This window comes from Pan troglodytes, chromosome 3, assembly GCF_028858775.2.
Source record: "Pan troglodytes isolate AG18354 chromosome 3, NHGRI_mPanTro3-v2.0_pri, whole genome shotgun sequence".
NCBI lineage: Eukaryota > Metazoa > Chordata > Mammalia > Primates > Hominidae > Pan > Pan troglodytes.
Genome location: NC_072401.2, coordinates 74,769,395 through 74,787,885, shown reverse-complemented (window position 1 = coordinate 74,787,885; position 18,491 = coordinate 74,769,395). Strand labels below are relative to the sequence as shown.

The window sequence follows — 18,491 nt, the reverse complement described above, 5'->3', positions numbered from 1 at the left end:
CCCAGAGGATCATGGGACATCTTTAGCCAAAGTCAAAGTGAAGTCTTTGTCCTTCCCAAGGATGCTGTGGGAGGACTATTATAATAGTAACACTTGTGTTTAAAGGATAAAAGTCTTTGGCTTTTTAACACAAGCTAGCTAAACCCTTCCAACCCCCAAGGAAACAAGTCAATGCTGCTGGCTTCCTTTTGCCACCATGGCAAGGGAGGTCTCCGCAGGGAAGCCAATTTGCCTCACATACTATTTTCTCAAGGCTTGGGAGATTCCCAGGCTTGGCAGACACTAAAAACACTCCCTCCCTTGGCTTATAACAATTCAGCTAAAGACCTTGTCTTAAGAAACTCATGCAAGGAGGTGATGCAGAGTGCAAAGAGCAGGAAATGTCTCCCTGTGTGAAGAGCCCGTAGCAGAGGGGCAGGCTGTAGCTTTCCAGCCTGTGACTCACAGAGTCACTTCCCTGCTTCCCCCATCCCGGACTCAGCTCCTTGGCCACTGTGTCTCAGCTCCTCTTCCTGTCTCCATTCCGCCCAGACCCCTGAACAAAGCAGAAGTCTGGAGTCCACGGCAAAGACTGAAGTGTTGTGTATATATTTGGGCGTCATCTGTGGAAGCAGCTATTTTGAAAACAAAAAATAACTTTCCTGCCCTCAGAAGAACTTGGTGAGCTCCTAGAAGTGTCTCATTTAACTGTTTGAGACAGAAAACTTGGTTATCACTCATTGGAAAAAGAGAGGCAGACAGAGTGCATTCATTTTCATTGATCTGTAATAATAGGTAAGGTGGCCCCTTGAGTTGGCCTGGTAGATAATTGGTCTGCTCTAGAGCCAAATGGCCCTGGGTTTGATTCCCCACTTTTGTGCCCTAGTCTTCTCATCAGCGAAGTGGAGAAAGCACATTTTCCTCATAGAATTATAGCAGAATTGACATCTTCACCACAGTGATTTTGCCTGGGCACTGTGGCTCACGCCTATAATCCCAGCACTTTGAGAGGCCAAGGAGGATCACTTGAGGCCTGGGCAACATAGCAAGATCCCATCTCTAAAAAAAAAAAAAAGGTAAGGCATTTATTGCTTATTATGTGCCAGCCACTGTCCTAAGTGCTTTACATACAGTATTTTATTGAATCCTCACAACAACCTTATAAGGTGTGTTCTATTATTATCTCCACTTTATTAATGAGGAAACTGAGGCTCTGAGAGGTTGAGTAAGTTGCACATGATCACACAGCCACTAAATGGTGGATTCAAACACAGGTCTGTCTCACTTGAGAGCCCAGCTGCTTGGTGTCCGATATGCTGATGTAAAAGGGAACTTGAACTTGGAGGTCCCCTGGTCCAAATGCATCCCTGACTCCTTAACTCCTGGCAACTTCTTGACTCCTTCCCAACAGCCTTACAGAGCAACATCCTCTTACTCCAGGATGGGAAGAACCTGAAAGACATAAAGGAAAGGGCATGTGATTGGGAATCAGATGACCCAGGGTCTACTATTCTCATGGTTTCTATCCATTGTCTAACTTTGCCCTTTGGGAAGACAAAAAAAGCCAGAACGCTTTCCTTGAAAACCTCTTCATATATTGAAAGAGAGCCCTTGCCCTCAAATCTTCCCCTGTCTACTTCCAGCTTCCCAACCATTCTTTCTGTAAGACCACCCCGATCAGCCTCTACCAGGTATGCTGCAGCTTGTCAAGTTAACCCTTAAATGTGAGCATGAGCATTGAGGGTCAGAATCCAAGGGGGTCTGACCAGTTTGTAGACAACAGGATAATTCACTTTCTTGTCTCTACTTGTTTATCTAGTTATACAGTTGAAAATTTCCTTTGCTTCTTTGGAAACCCAATCATATTCTGAAAACACATTCAACAAAAGTCCCTAAGTACTTTTGTTCTTGCTGGTGTCAAGGAGGGCAGCTTAAAGGCACTAAAAATCAATTTGCTGAGAGTCAACTAGCTAAAATTCTATTCACCAAATGGCCAATTTTATCATTGCATTCCACAGCTATTTATTGAGGGCCTACTATTGTCAGGCACTGTTCTAGGTGCTGGGCATAAAGCAGTCAACACAATAGACAAAAACTTTCTAGAATTTCTCTGGCCACTTTTGAGTTTTTCTGATTCCTTTGGAATATCATTTTAAATTTTTTCAATATTTGGACATTTGTACCATTCTTTACCATTCATTTTCAAGTCATTAAAAATGATAAAATATATTTATGAAAGGTTTAAGCCTGCATTCCTCAACTTTTGGAAAATTGAAACTTCCATAGATCCTGCTATGAAGGCAGAGTGAAAATCAATCCATAAAAACTTCATAGAAATCCTCAAGTTGCTATAAACTTTATAAATAATTCTGAAGAATTTTGGTTTATCGATCAATTTAATTTGATGAGTTAGTCATTAGGCAAATTGTTCATTTGACAACCTGATCTTTAGTAAATTGATCACTGGCTAATTGATTTTTGGCAAACTGACATAACTAATTAGCAAACTAACCAACTTAAACCTGTTGCTAAGCCTGGTGTCCCACTCCAAAATTGGTGCAGAAATATCAAATAAATGTATTTGATGCAGGCTTTGAATCCTGACCAGTGAGCTCTTTCTGAGTCTTGACTATTATACTTCAGCCTCCCCAGGCACCTGTCACCCAGCAATTTATTCTTCATGATATGAAAGTCTTTGTGCAGATCTTTAAACCAAAGGAACCAAGAAGAGCAGTACATTTCTTTGAAGGCCTCCATGCAGTTTGTTGAGGGCAGGTTAACTGACAATCTTTGAGAACTGTCTTTCAACAAGGTATGTCTACCACACTACGCTACCGCTAGCATCATCACAAGAATATAAAAATAGCTAAGCTTTCTTGAATGCTTGCCACATTTGAAGTAGTGTGCTACCTGCTTTACACACATCTCATTTAATCTTCATCCAGATGAGGAACATAAGACACAGATAGGTTAAGTAACTTGCTCAAGACCACATAACTAGTGAGTAACACACTCTTTCCTCTGGAAGTTAGATGTTTATTACAATGCTGAGCTTTTGTGTTTAGTCATTGCTTAGTGGAATTATCTCATAGGTAAAGCTACCTTAAAGAAGGGAATGTTGAAGTCAAGACATACTGACTAAGACACTTAAAGGTCCAGGTCACCTTAATATGTACCTGTCATTTGGCTGATTGATTTATTATAGGATGAGTCAGCTCACTGCCTGCCATCAAGAGAGATCTCATCCTGGCTTTTATCTCAAGTAAGAACATGTCCCCCTTGTCTTCAGTAGACTGGATTCAATCCTGGTATATGTGACCTTTCATACTGAGGCTTCAAGCCTTAACTGCCCATCTTCACTTGTAACATGGTGATAACAGCACCTAATGCAAGGGCCTTTGCAAGGATTTAATGAGATAATATATGAGGCTCGATGCCTGGCATGTGGCGGATGATCAATAGCAGTTCTCCACCCTTCTAGCTGCTCATGTCTGAGTGACTGCAGAGCTACTTGGATGCCTATCACCATGAAATAGAGAGAAATAATGCAAATTAAGTACATTATATATATTTATTTTTAAATTCTATTATGCTGTGATTAAACTTGCTCCAGCATATCTGTTGTCCAAAATTAATGCTCACTGGTATTTTTTTTTAAGTGAGCATTATTAACTAATTTTGTAAGAGCCAACTTACGAATGGATTCTGGCATAACATTTTGCTCCTCTGTCAAAGAAGCAATAAGCCTTCCTCCAGTACAAAGGGTCACAGGAAAAAAAGCTGGACCAAACTCTGAAATTCACTGATGAATAAGATGATAAGAGAAGAATGAGGATGCTTTTTTCTCTCTTCATGACAGATCTTCAAGGTAATTTGCCAACCATATTAGACAGAGGAGCAGGGGAACAGCACAGCAATACATCATGATCTATCCACAATGATTGAATTGAGGGAAAATTCATTTCTGTTGACTCAAGTACAGGCTGCTGAAAAGATTCTCAAGGTGATTTATACAGAAGTACACTTTGCTTGGTGAAACAGGTGTATTTGTGAAGTGTTGTGTGTGTTGCTTGATAATGTTTTTGAAATCCCCAAGGAAAAAATCATTATATGAAACAATCCTTACTGAATAATTCCTAGTAAAACTAATGAGATGATAGAACGTATTCTTTCTGTACTCTGTATGTTCATCCATTAGAAAAGTAAAATGCAGCATGGGCACTGTGGCTCAAGCCTGTAATCCCAGCACTTTGGGAGGGCGAGGCGGATGGATCACTAGAGGTCAGGAGTTCAAGACCAGCCTGGCCAAATTGGTGAAACCCTGTTCTACTAAAAATACAAAAATTAGCTGGGTATAGTGGCACACACCTATAATCCCAGCTACTCAGGAGGCTGAGGCAGGAGAATTGCTTGAACCTGGGGGGACGGAGGTTGCAGTGAGCTGAGATCACACTGCTGTACTCCAGCCCAGGTGACAGAGTGAGACCCTGTCTCAAAAAAAAAAAAAAAAAAAAGAGTAAAGTAAAATACAGAACAGTAGTAAAAAGGACAATATAGCATTACTTAACGATTACACCAAAGATTCCTTCCATGTTGCCATTCAGTCCCTGCTAACACGGAGTTCTTCCAGAGCACCAACACAATCTCATCTTGCTTTACAAGTGAAATGCAAATTTTGCAACATGCGGTGAACCAGACGAAATAAGCCTAATTTCCTCAGCCTTCTGTAACAGGGTTCTTACCTGGGTTTTTCCCATGAGCTCCCTGACTCTAAAGTCAGCTTAGGTGCCTCCATGGTAAATCTATGCATTACGATACTTAAAGAGGTTCCTGAACTCAGCTCTTTACATAAGAATGACTGAATAAAGAATAACTGAGCCAATAGTGAGAACTATGCTCAATTCATCAAGGTAAGACCATAAAGATATGTAGACTGTTCTGGAATAAGAGTGGCCTTCCTCCTCTCTGTGGTTCTGCTGATAACCCTTAACCCATGAACCTAAGGAAATAATTTTGACCACTGCCTAATAGGTTGTCTGGCACATAGTAAATCCTTAACAAACACCTGTGGAAATCATTAATGACACTCTTTTTGTGCATCCTACTCTGGCCTACCCACGTGGTCTACACTGTGATACCTACATCTTGCTTAGGGTCCCAATTACTTAAATGAGTTCATATTAACCAACTCTGTAAAATAATGTCTGGCGCATTTAAGCACGTTATAGATGCAATTAAATATGAGCAAATAAATATATATAAATTAAATATTACTCACTTAATGTTTAGTATTAAGGGCTGAATCTGAACGTGACACTTGGTTTCTACGGAAGGCCTTGCTTTTCCCCACTATGTGTTTTGGGATGTCTGCCAGTTTTCTTGTTAACCTGGAGAGTGAGTATGAGATATTGATGTTCACTTTCTGTCTAGCTTGAGTTCTCTGCCTCGTATCTGGGTTTTCATTCCAGTTATGTTCTCTCTGTGGCAATGAATGGAATGTTTTCAATCCCCTTTGTCAGGATAAGTTATTTCAGCTTAAAGAGATCTCCCGTGCAAAGCACCAGAATCTCGTTAAACCTCTCCTGGTAAGGTTTGTTCGGAGGGCTCCTGGTGAGTCATTCCATGTCTGGATCCTGTGAGCTGCGCATAGACCCAGAGTCAGACATTGTGAGAGTACCTTTAACTGGAAGAACTCAACCCACAAAAGGACCTTTCTACAAATACATGTGTTTTCTAACTAAAATCTGAAATCATGAAAAATATAGGAAACAAGCTAGTTTGGCATTATTGAAAGTGTTGGTCCTGCATGATGTGATTAAGAAAGGATAATTTTATGAGTTAGTGAGGCTTGATGGCATGCGTTTCTTTGTTCTTATTGTGCTAAAGGAAAATAATGAGTTGATTTCCAGAGATATAGCTAAATGTGGCTGCAAGTGTCTAGCTATTCATGTCCCTGCCCATTTATTTTCTTTAGAGATAATCAAAGCTCTTGTATACGTTTGCACCAAACAGTAAATATGTAATGAAAATTTTTTTGAATCGGTGTCTTTCCTGAATTTATTCCCCCAAAATATTATTTCCCGAAGAAAGGAAAAGATAAACAGAGCAAAAAATGAAATAAAGTTAGAGTAAAAACCATTTTCTTATTCTGTTTTTCTATTGCAATATCTAAAAGTTGAGAGCTTCAAACAATTAAGGAATGAGGGTCCACTGTCACCAGCTTTTGGTAAGTACGCTGATTCTATGTTCTAAAATGCTTGGCATAAACAACAGGTGAGTATAAAATAAAAAATTAAACCACATATTTTCTTTTCATTTTTTTATTTTTAAACAAAAAAAATTCACAAAAGTGCTGAATTTAACATCTAGGAGGCGTTAAGTAATTACAGGAAAGTCATATGTTGCGTTATAAAGCAAATAAAATCTATGGTGCAATTTGATGTCTTCTCAATAACATTCACTTGATATCAACCACAGTTTACTGTAAACCTTGTCTTATCAGTAGTCTTCATTAGAATACTTTTTCCTAACTCAGATAACTCCCCCCTTATCTCTGAGTTAGACCTCTCCTGGGGCCAGTGTGTTCTACTACCAGAACTTCAGGTCAACTTGGCTGTTAATTTCTCTCCGGGTTGCTCCTCCCAGATTCTGCCACTTTTCTCCATTTCAATCAAAAACAGGGTAAACCGTATTTTACCATTTTAATTTCTTTAGCACCTAAGAGCAGTCTGTAACTTTTCCAAGAGTTAAACTTAAATTTGCTTTCACAAAAACGCTACAGATTTTTAATTATGCCTAAACCCTTAAATGGAAGAGATTCATTTAGGAAACGCAATCTTATAAAAATGTGTTAGAACCCCCTTTGAGCTGTGCTCACTGCATACCCAAGAATACATGGACTTGCCCAGTGCCCCTAAGGGAAAGGCCCATGCAAATGAGGAAAGATGTGTAAGAACAGCTATTTTTTTCAAAGACTTTAGCTTTCTGGGTTTGCCTGCACTTTATCATCTGCTGATAAATATCTGAGTCAAAGGTAGAAAGAAAGACATGCTGGGGGTACAGGAAAATTGGGTTAAGTCAGCAACTAGAAAGCTGTGGGTTGTGGTTTTTTGCTTTTCGTCCTTTTGTTGAAGAGGACAAAGGAATGTGCATTGATAGGAAAACCTAATCCGGGGTAGTGAACTGAAACCCCGCCCCCCCCCCCCCCGCCCCCGACAGCTCTCACCTCTCCTGCTGGGGTCGGGGGTGCAGAGAAGAAGGTGAGTGGAGAGAGAAATGGAAGATGAGGAGACGAGAGTTTAAAGGGAGGGAGAAGGACAGAAGTGGATCAAGGGAGAGAAGGAGGGAGGGCAGAAGCCAGAGGGAGAAACAGTAGCCCCACCTAAAACACACCAAAAGCCTCCAAGGAAAGCTTTGAAAATAAGACCCTGCAGGAAGCACTTTTAGAAACCACAGATTTTTCTTCAATACAGGGGCAAATGAGGAGAAAAAAAAAATGCTAAGAACAAGAGGCATGGAAGACAGAAAAGAGAGGAAGAAGGCCAAACCTCACCTCCTAATCATTCTGCCTGAGGTGCTGAAAGCATTTCTTAATAAAGTGTGAAGTTTCAGCTGAATCCAAATTTCTGGCATTGGAAGCAATGCCAGAGCCACTTATGAAAAAGAAAATCTTCTCTTTTTCTTAAAGTGAAGAAAATCCTGTGTTTTCGTACAAGGTCTTCTCCATCCCAAATAACCTAGACTCTTCCATTCATTTACTGAAAGAGACTGTAACAACAGGAACAGATGAGGAACTCTCTACAAGGCCAGCCTGACCCATAGTTTACCAGTGTCCTTCAGGAGACCCTAGTGTTCTCATCCCCAATCTGGAAGTGCCATCCCCAAGAACACACAACAGCAACAGCCCCACCCTTCATCACAAAGCTGTGCAGAACGTCTCAGTGACGTGCTAGTTTTGAACAATGATACAATAGGGTTGTTGCCAACCACAGGGAAAACAGGGATATTTAATAAACAGTGCTGCCATGATTGATAATCTGCTTGAAAAAAAGAATAAAGTTAGACTCCTATTTCACTTTGCTCCATATATGCAAATAATCCCAAATGGATTTAAATGCAATAAAAGAAGAAAATTTAGAATTGGGGGTTTAGAATTGGGAAGACCTTCCCTAATAAAATTTTTTAAAACCTAGGAGCCATTTTTTAAAAATAGGGAGAGGCATATTTGACTAGATAAACATTTCAAAATCTTGTATTAAAAAATCACAAAAAATAAGGTCACTTATTTGGGCCAATAATTTATTAAATAACTCCACCTACTGAATTTGGGTGATGGTAATCATTCAAAATGGCAATAACGGATCTTATGTTCTGACTCTGTAAGTATAGAGTAGAATATTATTAGAGACTGTAAATCTGGTCCATGCCTCCCTGCACTGCCATGGGTCTGATCACTTGTCTCAGGGTCTTTCACCCCCTGAGTTTCATGATTGGCTATTCTAACAGATATGGAGTTCACTGGAGGGCCAAGGAATCACATATCTCTGTTTTAACAATCTCTAAAGTGCTTAGAATATAATATGAAAAAGTGTTGGGGGGTGTGTGTGGAGGGATGTGTGTGAGAGTGTGGATGTGTGGGGGTGGTGTGTGGTGGGTGTGTAGGACGTGTATGGGGGAATGTGAGGGGGGTTGTGACTGTGGGGGGTGGGTTGTGTGTGGGTGTGTGTGGGGTGTGGGTGTGAGTGTGGGGGTGTTGGATGTGTGGGTGTGTGGATGGGTGTGTGGGGGGTGGGTGTGTGGGGGGGAGTGCATGTGGGGGGGTGTGTGTATGTGGGTGGGTGTGGGTGTCTGGGTGGATCTGTGTGTGGGTATCTGTGTGCTGGTGGGTGTGTAGGTGTGTGGGGGTGGGTGTGACTGTGAGGGGGTGTGAGTGTGAGTATGGGGGGTTGGATGTGTGGGTGTGGGGGGCTGGGAGGAGGTGTGGGTATTGGGGGGTGTATGCGTGGGGTGTGTGTGTGTGTGTGTGTGTGTGAATTCTTTGTAATGAAGAAGAGGGAAGAAGCAGTTAAACTTTAAACCAGACATACTTATCCTCAAAATAGTTGTGGTGATATTATATCCTCATACTTTGTACTACAAATACGTTTATTGGTTTGTTAGTTTATGAAAATATCCCTTATAAGAAGAGTAAGAAAACCAGTAAAAATGTAAAACAACCACATGGAAATTATATCTGATTCCTTCTTCTCCATTTTATTTTATTTTTACCTTTTTTCTTTGAGATGGAATCTGACCATGTTGGCCAGACTGGTCTTGAACTCCTGGGCTCAAGCGATCCTCCCACCTTGGCCCCCCAAAGTGCTGGGTTTTTAGGTGTCGGCCACTGTGCCCAGCCACCCCCTCTTCCATTTTAGAAATGATGGGTACAGTAATGCAACCTTGCAAAAGGATTCCTTCAAGTTTTTCAATGTTCTTTAATAAAATGACATCAATTGCTGAAAGCATTATGACCTTTGTTATGCTACATAATACTGATACAAAATGTGAATAGTACAAAGTTCATTATATATAATATAAGGCTTTAATATATTACATTTGTTTCTACATAAACAGACTATAAATATATGTGCCATAGCATGTCTTATAGTCATTGTTCCCAGCATTTCACACTATGGTACCAAACAAAAAACACATTTTCTTTTTTGAAAAAAAGGACAGAACAAGGGCAAAAATCAGTAGAAGTAGCTCTATATGTTAAAAGTCTAAATAATACAATAGATGTTATAATTTGGGCTATAAAATAATTTTGAAGTCTGGCTAATAATCATTCAGAGAGTGAACAAACCCAATCAGGTTTACTGGAGTGTAGAGGCCAAATAACTAAAATACTGATGGGTTGCGGGGTGAGAGTGGGTTGGGGACAGGGGGAAGAACAAAAGGGTAAAATCCTTCCTGAAACTTTGACACCACACACAGCTTCACATTGAACCTCCCGCATTCAGTCTCAGACATATCACATCAGGACAGATATGAGGGTATTCATCCAGAAGAAACCAGAAGCTGGTTTGTGCAGTCAGAACTCTTCAACACGGCAGGGAGCCTTGAGCTGAATGTCCTTTCTTTGTGATATTCTGAATAAAGGATCAGCCTGGGAGACAAGGAGCCAGAGCTGCATCATTTCCTTCCTGGGGCTTGGCCAGGAGACACGTAACGGTCTGGAAGGAACTCTCATTAGGAGTCAGAAACAGCACAACGAACTCTACTTTAGCCCAACTCGAAGAACACGCAACCTTCTAAACAGAAACCCCATCTGAACCCTTTACATTTCAGAACAGACCCCATGCCCACCTCCACCGGAGCAAACACAATGCATTTGCAGGCCCCAGTACTCTCCAAAGCAAGGTAACGTTAGTCTTCCTTTCTATCAATCCGAATTCCACACTTAAGGCTTGGCTTGGGACCCACGTCCTAAACAAAGCCTCTTGGATAGACTCAGCCCTGCAAATCCTTCCCATCTTCAACACCTCGAACACTTACATTGCCTGGTTTACCTTCTAGTTTTACAGAAGTGTCAACTCCCCAGGTACTGCTACTTCTTTGAGGATGGGGCCATTTCTTGAACGTCTTTGTTCTAACCCATGGTGAGACCCGCAGCAGGGGGCATGATAAATGCTTTTTAAATGAATGAAAAAGAGGATCAGGTCAACACTGGGAGAAGACACAGACACATTCTTGGGTCACAAGCCTCTTCCAGGATATGCCTAGAAGACTAGCTCCCTGCAGTCCGAGGTCCTTTTTTTGTTGTCGAAATGAAAATCAAATGCGGCTACTTCCTGCTGGTGGAAAGAACAACACTTGAAAATCTGAGCAGCACCTCTCATGTGATGTCCGGGAGTTGGGGGTGTGGATGCTTCCTTTTAAACAGGAGGAGAGCTCAGTGTGGTCCCCGAGTCAGGCTGGAGAATCTGGGCTGTGCTACCGGTTTGCACTCCAATCTCTATCAGCTTTAAAAGTTCTGCTTCCTCACTGGAGTACACAGTGGTGTCTGTGTCATCGGAGTGATATCCGGACTGGTAGCCGCTTGTCTGGTTTGAGCCTTCAGATGCCACAGACTCCCTGCTTTTGCTGGGCACCATTCCACTGCAGAAGAAATGGCAAACAAATGAGTTGGCAGAGAGAAGACAATTCTTTTGCTTTTTACCCTCACCCCATTCCCAACTCCATATGGCTGCCATCTCCCTGGAGACCGCAGCCCCGTATCTCTCCCAGTTGTTAATCAGCATAGCAGGTTTACAGGGACAAGGTCTATTTTCAGGTACTCGCATGAATTAGTAGTTGCAGATAAGTCCTCTTACTCAGGTCCAAGTCTTTCAAGCCTCAAATGAGATGAAAGGCAGTTCTCTCGAGTTATGCAAAGGCCCCAACTGATGGAACATGTTTATGGCCTCGCAGATTGACAAATTTGTATACAGTGACAGGCGCCAAAGGGCCACTTGCATGATATTCAAGGAAATTGGGATGTTCTTAAATTTCACTTGTGCTTTTCCTATTGTGGCAATTTGGGAATTACGGGGCATGTGTATGGTTGTAATGAAGCTCTTGAGCAACTTTAAACTTTAATAACTTGAAGCATGTGTGCAGTCAAGCCAGACATATCAAACGCTGCTTTTTACTCATCAAAACCACATTCCTTGGAAGGACTGAGAACCCCAGTCACTCAGCAGCAACTAGAAAATGTTTTCAATGGCATGGAATCCTGACAGACGGTAATCATGTCAAAGCCTAGAAATGCAGGCTGTGCTAATCTAAAACTTCAGGATTTACACTTTCACAAGCCATTCTAAGGTGTTTTTTCCCGGTAATAGGTGTTTTCCCCAACTTCTTCATGTTAAAACTGCAAAAGGGAATTTTAGTAACTCGTGTTTATACATAGTTTAAAAGTTACTTCAAATAATGAGAAATACAATTTTTTCTTTCAATTCAACCCCAACAAAACTAATGTAGGTGTCTCAAGCAATGGCATGGTGCTCTGCACATGATACTTGCCGAATAAACATTTTTTGAATCAATGAATGAAACATATCATTGACTTTCACAATTTCTTACCTTGGGCCTTAAAGAAAACAATAAAATAGCACAATGGCACCTTTTAATATGTTGGGGTTTTTTTTGTTTGTTTTCTTTTTGGTATGAGCATTATTCAAAAACCCATGAGTATTCCCATTTTATATAAAAGATTATAAGCAGATCAAAACCTCCTCTGTTCTTACCTTTAGGTAAGAATACTCTAGCAAATAAACTCCAGCAAATACATAACTACACTTATTCTATTATTCTTATAAATATAGATTTTCATTGATTTGTTATGTTAAGAGAACGTACACGTATTCAAGACACCTACAAATTCCTACTGAACCATAGAAGGGAGATTATATTTAAAACTAATTTTAATACTTTTCTCACAATGAAATACTTCGAATTCAGACAATAATATTTAAATGTCTCAAACAAATAGATATTGGCTTATTTATATATCATACTTCTTAAGCACAGATGCACCCATTTGTATACAGACTTAAAAATTCTTCAGAGTCCACAAATATTGTAATCATATTGACAGCTTTACGGATCACATCCAATCACCTTTTTCATTTAGCCATTACTGACCACAGTAAATATACACAGAAATTCCCTAGTATTCATGAATTCTCATAAAAATTGACCAAATTCTCTAATTTATTTCAGATTATTTTTAGATTTATCACTTAATTTTATTGTGTGGTTAGTTTCCATTCTTTATTTGTTAAATTGATGCTAATTTCTCCAACCAACAAAGACCCCATAGGGAAAATTCTGCACTTACATTGAAAGTCCTAAGTTCCTTCCAAAAATTCCTATTGAAATTTGTCTTTTTAATGTGGCTGAGTCTTACCCAAAAGATGGAGATAATTTGGTTCTGTCTTCCAAAGTTTTCAGCTCTTCTGAGGCAAGAACCATACCACTGTCCGTCTGGTTGTCCTTTTTAAGAGACAATGAGATGGCACAGTTAATTGAGCATATAAAATGACCAACTATTTAATTAAGCTGATTTCTCAACCCATCTATCATGTCTATCAAATAAGGTCCTGTGGAAGAACATAAAGGTATCATAGCCACAAATTGTCCAAGCTACAAAAGGAAGCAACTGCTTCCTATGAGTAGACACAGGCCAGGGAGAAGAGAAAATTTACAAATCAGCAGCTGAGAATGCCTGTTACCATCGCTGTCTTCACTATGACACTACTTGCACTTTAGTGAAATTGGTCAGAAAGCTACACTGTCTTGAACCTTGGACCAAGGGCTTTACTTATGAAAAAAACAAAGTTCCATCTCCATAATGACCCCATGATACACACACTCGAGGGCAGCCTTCTAATGAGGCTCCAAAACTTTAATGCTTAGGCTAATATTTATCTAGCTAGTGTTTCATCCTTTGTATTATTTCTAAGACTATTTTTAAAAGACGTACTTACATCTGGGATTACTTTTACTTCTGGTTCTTCTAATGGGATATCTTCAAATGTTTTTACACTCACAGGCCGGCTCTTTCGCTTACTGTTCTGCAGATACTGACTGCAAAAGAACAAATATTTATATTTTAGTGGTGGTATATTTGACTGCAGATACCACAAGTGATACCTAAGTTCATTATCTTTCAACCACAAACTTAATAGCAACCTTCAAAACATCCTTTAGAAAAACAAAACAAAATAAAAATCTTTCTCTGCTAGCACACATGGAAGGCTTAATTTCCTGAGAAAGTACATTTAAAAGTATAATATAACTGAGGAGTCTCGATGAGCCTGTTCTTTTGAATCCTACTTCTGAGGTCCAGTTCTGGACTAAAGACAACAACAGCAGATGGAGTGATCAACTGCCTTCTACTTGGCTTCCTGATTGCATGGGATTCCTCCATCGAGCTCTGGATATATTACTGAGTGTTTCACATCTGTCTGGCCATCTCCTGGGAAAGTTTTTCTGGATAATGCTCACAGAGCAACCATTCAATGAAAGATAGGCAGAGGAAACATCTGAAGGTCTCCTTAAAGGATACTGAACCCAGCAGTGATTTGAAGACAACCTCTTCCTCCTCCATGTAACAGAGGCTTGGTGTGCAAAGAGAAGGTGGGCTGAGTCTCACTGTCCCCTCGTTTTCGCCCCCAGAGTTTCTGTCTCAGGAAAGAGCAGTGGTTTGAGAGTAACAAGATATTTTGCCTATTTCAGAGTCTACCACTGACTGCAGAAACTTAAGAAAGTCATGAATATTTCTGTGACCCTCTTGTCCCATCTATAAGATGTGTTGGCAGTAGCACTCCCTCCCCAGCTCACAGGGATGTTGGGAAGATGAATGACATAGAGAATGTTGGGCTTATTGCTCTTAGGAAGAATAATGCCCTCTCAAACAAAGCTCATTTTTCTCCTTTGACTTCCAAAGCTTCCTTCAGGAGTCCAAAGAATAAGACTTGTTGAACAACAGATCCTCTCCTTCTTGGGAATGCTCCTTCCCGGCCGTGTGGCTTTGGGTGAGTCTAGTTGATGCTATCAAAATCACTTACAGCCCAAGTGGAGGGAAGGGAAGTCCTATTCACTGGAAGGGCCCACCGAGACAGAAAATACATTCTTCATTCCTATACCAGCCTACTTCCCACTACAAGCAGCCTTCTGGAACATGCTGCATAGACCTTGGGCCAAAGCAGAAGAATGGAAATTAATTCTCTCTCCCCTACCCCAAGAGGCTGGTTCCTCCCTATACAGAGAGGAGAGAATGAGATTTTCTGGTGACATCCTCACTCAGGAAACTCCACAAGTTAAGAGGATATGATACACAGGGTGCAAGCAAAGCCTACTTTCTAAGTCCAACCCCTAAAAGTAACAGTTGTCAAAAACTACTGGTACCATAGTCAATCATTCCTGCATTCACTTGTTCAGGAAGCCCTCGCTGATAATCTGCTGCATGCCTGACACTGTGCCAGATGCTGTCTAAGCAGCATCTCATGACGTGTTCACCACGGTACCTCTCTAGGGGTGAGTATTACTATCCCAACTTTTCAGATGAGGAAACCAAGGCATAGAAAGTTTGAGGAACTTATCCAAAATCACATAACTGGAATGTTTGGATTATTATTTTGAGGGCAATGAAGAGCCACTGAAGGATTTTAGGCATGGGATTGACAAGATCAGATATGCCCTTTAGAGAATTGACTCTGGATTGAAAAGAATAAGACTAGAGGCATAAGACCCAAGAGACAAATACTGCACTTCTTTAGGAGAAAGAAAGGCAGCTTGGCTAGAAAAAGGGAATGCCCACGAGGTTTGGAGACATGGGCTCATTCTAGAGATATCTAGGGGATAGAATCAACTAGGGTTGGCGAGTTTGGACAATAATTCAGCTGCCTTAGAAAGGACAGCTCCTTAAATTCTTAATCCAGTAATTTTTTAAATGGCATGATCCTCTCATGATTGACAAAGCATTTTCACAGACAATGGTGCATCTGTTTCTCCTAAGACAGAGAAACAGGTCTTTTAACTATTTCCCCTTTGGAGATGAGGGAGTCAAGGATTAGGGAGAAAATGGCTAATAAAGGGTAGAACTGGGACTCAAACTTAGGCCTTCAGACACTAAAGCCCATGTGAAGTTTTTGTTTTGTTTTACTCTACTCCATACAGACTCCCTTGGAAGAGTATCAGGAGGGAAAAGAAAGAAGAAAACAGCAGACACAATTGTTCAAGCCATTATTAAGCACCCAGTATGTGCACAGTACTGTTCTCTTGTCATGCATGCACTGATCATGCAGTAGCAGGGTCAGGGGTGTAAGTACGGGGTATGAAACAGACAAAAAGTGCAGAAAGGACAGTCCCACTGCAAACAGTCTAATGGTAGAGCCAAACTCAGGAATACCTAGCTAGCAGGCTGCCCCAAGCATCAATCTAGAAGGGCCATTTAATCATCCCTAACAATTACAAAATGAACCTTTTGTATGTACCAAAACCTTTCTCTAAGAGAGAACTGCAAAGAAATTTTTGATAAGCTGCTTGATGTGTGAGGTGAAACTCCCAGGGAAAATGACAGAGCAATTGCCGATGGTCCCCAAACTGCCCTCAAAGAAAGATGAGCCCAGCAAGTATGTGTTTTCTTGCAGGAAGCCTGCAAACTTGAGGCCAGAGCTGGTCCACAGGGGAAATTAGAGGCAAAGCTAAGTCTAGACATGAGTGGTCCCTCCCCCACACACTTCTCAGCCTTTTCTCTAAATAAATGCTAAGTAAATATTTTTCAAATGGTTTAAAGGGGCAACAAATCATAAGGCTAGCTCCCACAGTGATATCTCTGTCCAACTCTATTTATAATGCAATAGAATTGAAAATTAGAAGGAGAAAGACTGCTCAGCTTTTGTACTTGGCCAGAAATGCGTAAGAGGCTAGAACAAGCTCCCTGAGAAGTACCCCAGCCTCAACTCATTCTCCCCAGAGAAACAGAACCCCAGGAGAGCAACAGAATGAAGCATGCCGTGTGCAAATGCCTCTATCTGCTTTTCTTCAAAACCAGATGATTAAAATGTGACCGTGAGTTTTATTTTATAGAAAGGAAAAAAGGTGGAGGAGGTGGAGAGGAGATGCAGACAAAAGATTCCAATTTCCATTTTATTTTTCAAATTATGGCTGGATAAAAGAGAAACTGGGCTGGAAAAACCAATTCAAAAATCACAGACAGAAAATAGGAGCCAGGCCTGTGCTGGGAGTGTGGTGTCACATTTGTCCACGCTTCTGGGGATAAACGTTAGCAGCCCTTTTATATATCCAACATCGTATTTGGTGCTTCCATTACACAAACATGATTTCTTCTCCTGCTCAGCACCATATGCAAAGCACCCGGTGAGCCAGGAGGCTGCCGACTTGGATCATCACTCTACTTGGTCACAGAAAACACATGGAATATAGTTCATGATCAAATGGCTTTCTGATAAAGGGGGGGGCAATAATGGTGTGTGGGAACAACTGTCACACTAAAAGGCCGGCTCAACTTGAACTGGAAATGTGTAAACACAGGAGTGGAACTGTAGTCTCATCTCATTACTGTTTCTCTCTGAGGGCCCTCCTTGGCATGGGAGGAAACAACATGGACTTAGGGGTCAGAGGAACTGGATTCATCTCAAGGATGTGATTTTAAGCAGCTCACTTAATAGATATCTTTTACTGAGTGCTTTCAAGGGCCAGCTGCTTAGAAATAGATTATATCTTATAACTCTCAAAACAGCCATTTTCAAACAGCACCACTGACCTTGTCTCATTTCACAGATAAAGAAACTGAGGCAGAGGGTAGATGATTTGCCCCAAGTTGCACAGCTGCTACAAGACAGACTTGGGGGTCCTACTCATTTCTATCTGACTCTAATACCTGATCTTTAACTACAAGTTTGTACTGCCCTCAGGTAATAGAACTGAGCCTCGTGTTCAATAATACATCAAAAAAAAAGATCATTGTTTCTACCTTGCCTGACTCTGAGTGTCATGATGTGGGCAACATCTGATAATATATGGCAAAGTTCTTTAAAACTATGCCTAATGCTTTTGACTTCAATGGAACGGTCAGCTGTCTTGCTGGCTTCTAAGCTTTCTTCCTTCCCATCCGTGTTTCTGCTGCCCCACACGACTCTAGAGGGCAAACTGTCCACGAGTTTCTCCTTAGCATCCCCTGCCATGTGGCAACCTGGCCAAGTTCTGGACATGAGAGAGCTCCCTGCCCCTCCCTGCAGCCCAGGCACACTCGGGCTGGCAGGCTCAACCCATGCTGTCAGGGGTTCCATTAAAGCAGGAAAACACCCAAACGGGTTAGGAAAGAAACAAAGCAAAATGAAGTAGTCCCAGCCTTAGTAAAGGGCAATTTTAATATCATATTGTAGAAAACCACACCAACTCTTTCCTTATGCACAGGTGCTGGGAGAGAGAAAAAAGAAAGCTGCCTTTAGAACCCCTCTGCAAATCAGGAAAGGACTGCAGTGCATGTGTTTTAAATAAGCCCAGACATCCCATTATGCAAATAAAATGCTGAAAATCAGACGTGGGAGGGGCTTCTGAGATGCAATGTCCAGTCTAATTCCGGACACAGACCCATGGCTTTCTGTATCCTTGCCAGAGAGCCATAAGCATGTTCTCATGCAAGCACAGAACTCTTCCTTTCTGAATCTCTCCTAAGCCATTTAATTCACATTAATAAAAGCATACACGGGGATAATTTAAATGCAGATGTCTTTGTAAAACTCGTCTCTTTATTCTGGAAATTAGCAAACTGTGGCATTCCAGCTATTGCAGCTGCAGGGCTTGGAATTCTTAAAGGCAATGCTGTGGCAGCAGCGTGGGCTACAGATGGGAGGAAGCACACCTACCCATGCCCTCTTCCAGGAGCATTCCCCATTATGTTAACCTCAGGGCTAAGGTTATGTGGAAGTGGGATGCAGCAGCCTTAGACAAGGTCTTCC

At 41.1% G+C, this 18,491-nt stretch overlaps 1 protein-coding gene across 1 annotated transcript in view; it reads right to left on the bottom strand.

Annotated features, from left to right (window-relative positions):
* Nucleotides 1-9,432: 9,432 nt before the first annotated feature.
* The window catches only part of KDR (kinase insert domain receptor), a 47,144-nt gene continuing 38,085 nt past the window's right edge, over nucleotides 9,433-18,491 (bottom strand). The window contains exons 28-30 of the mRNA XM_517284.9: nucleotides 13,491-13,590; nucleotides 12,911-12,996; nucleotides 9,433-11,118 (exon numbers count right to left, since the gene is read on the bottom strand). Coding sequence (XP_517284.5) covers nucleotides 10,896-11,118; nucleotides 12,911-12,996; nucleotides 13,491-13,590 — 409 coding nt within the window. The 3' untranslated portion in view covers nucleotides 9,433-10,895. The remainder of the gene's footprint in view (nucleotides 11,119-12,910; nucleotides 12,997-13,490; nucleotides 13,591-18,491) is intronic.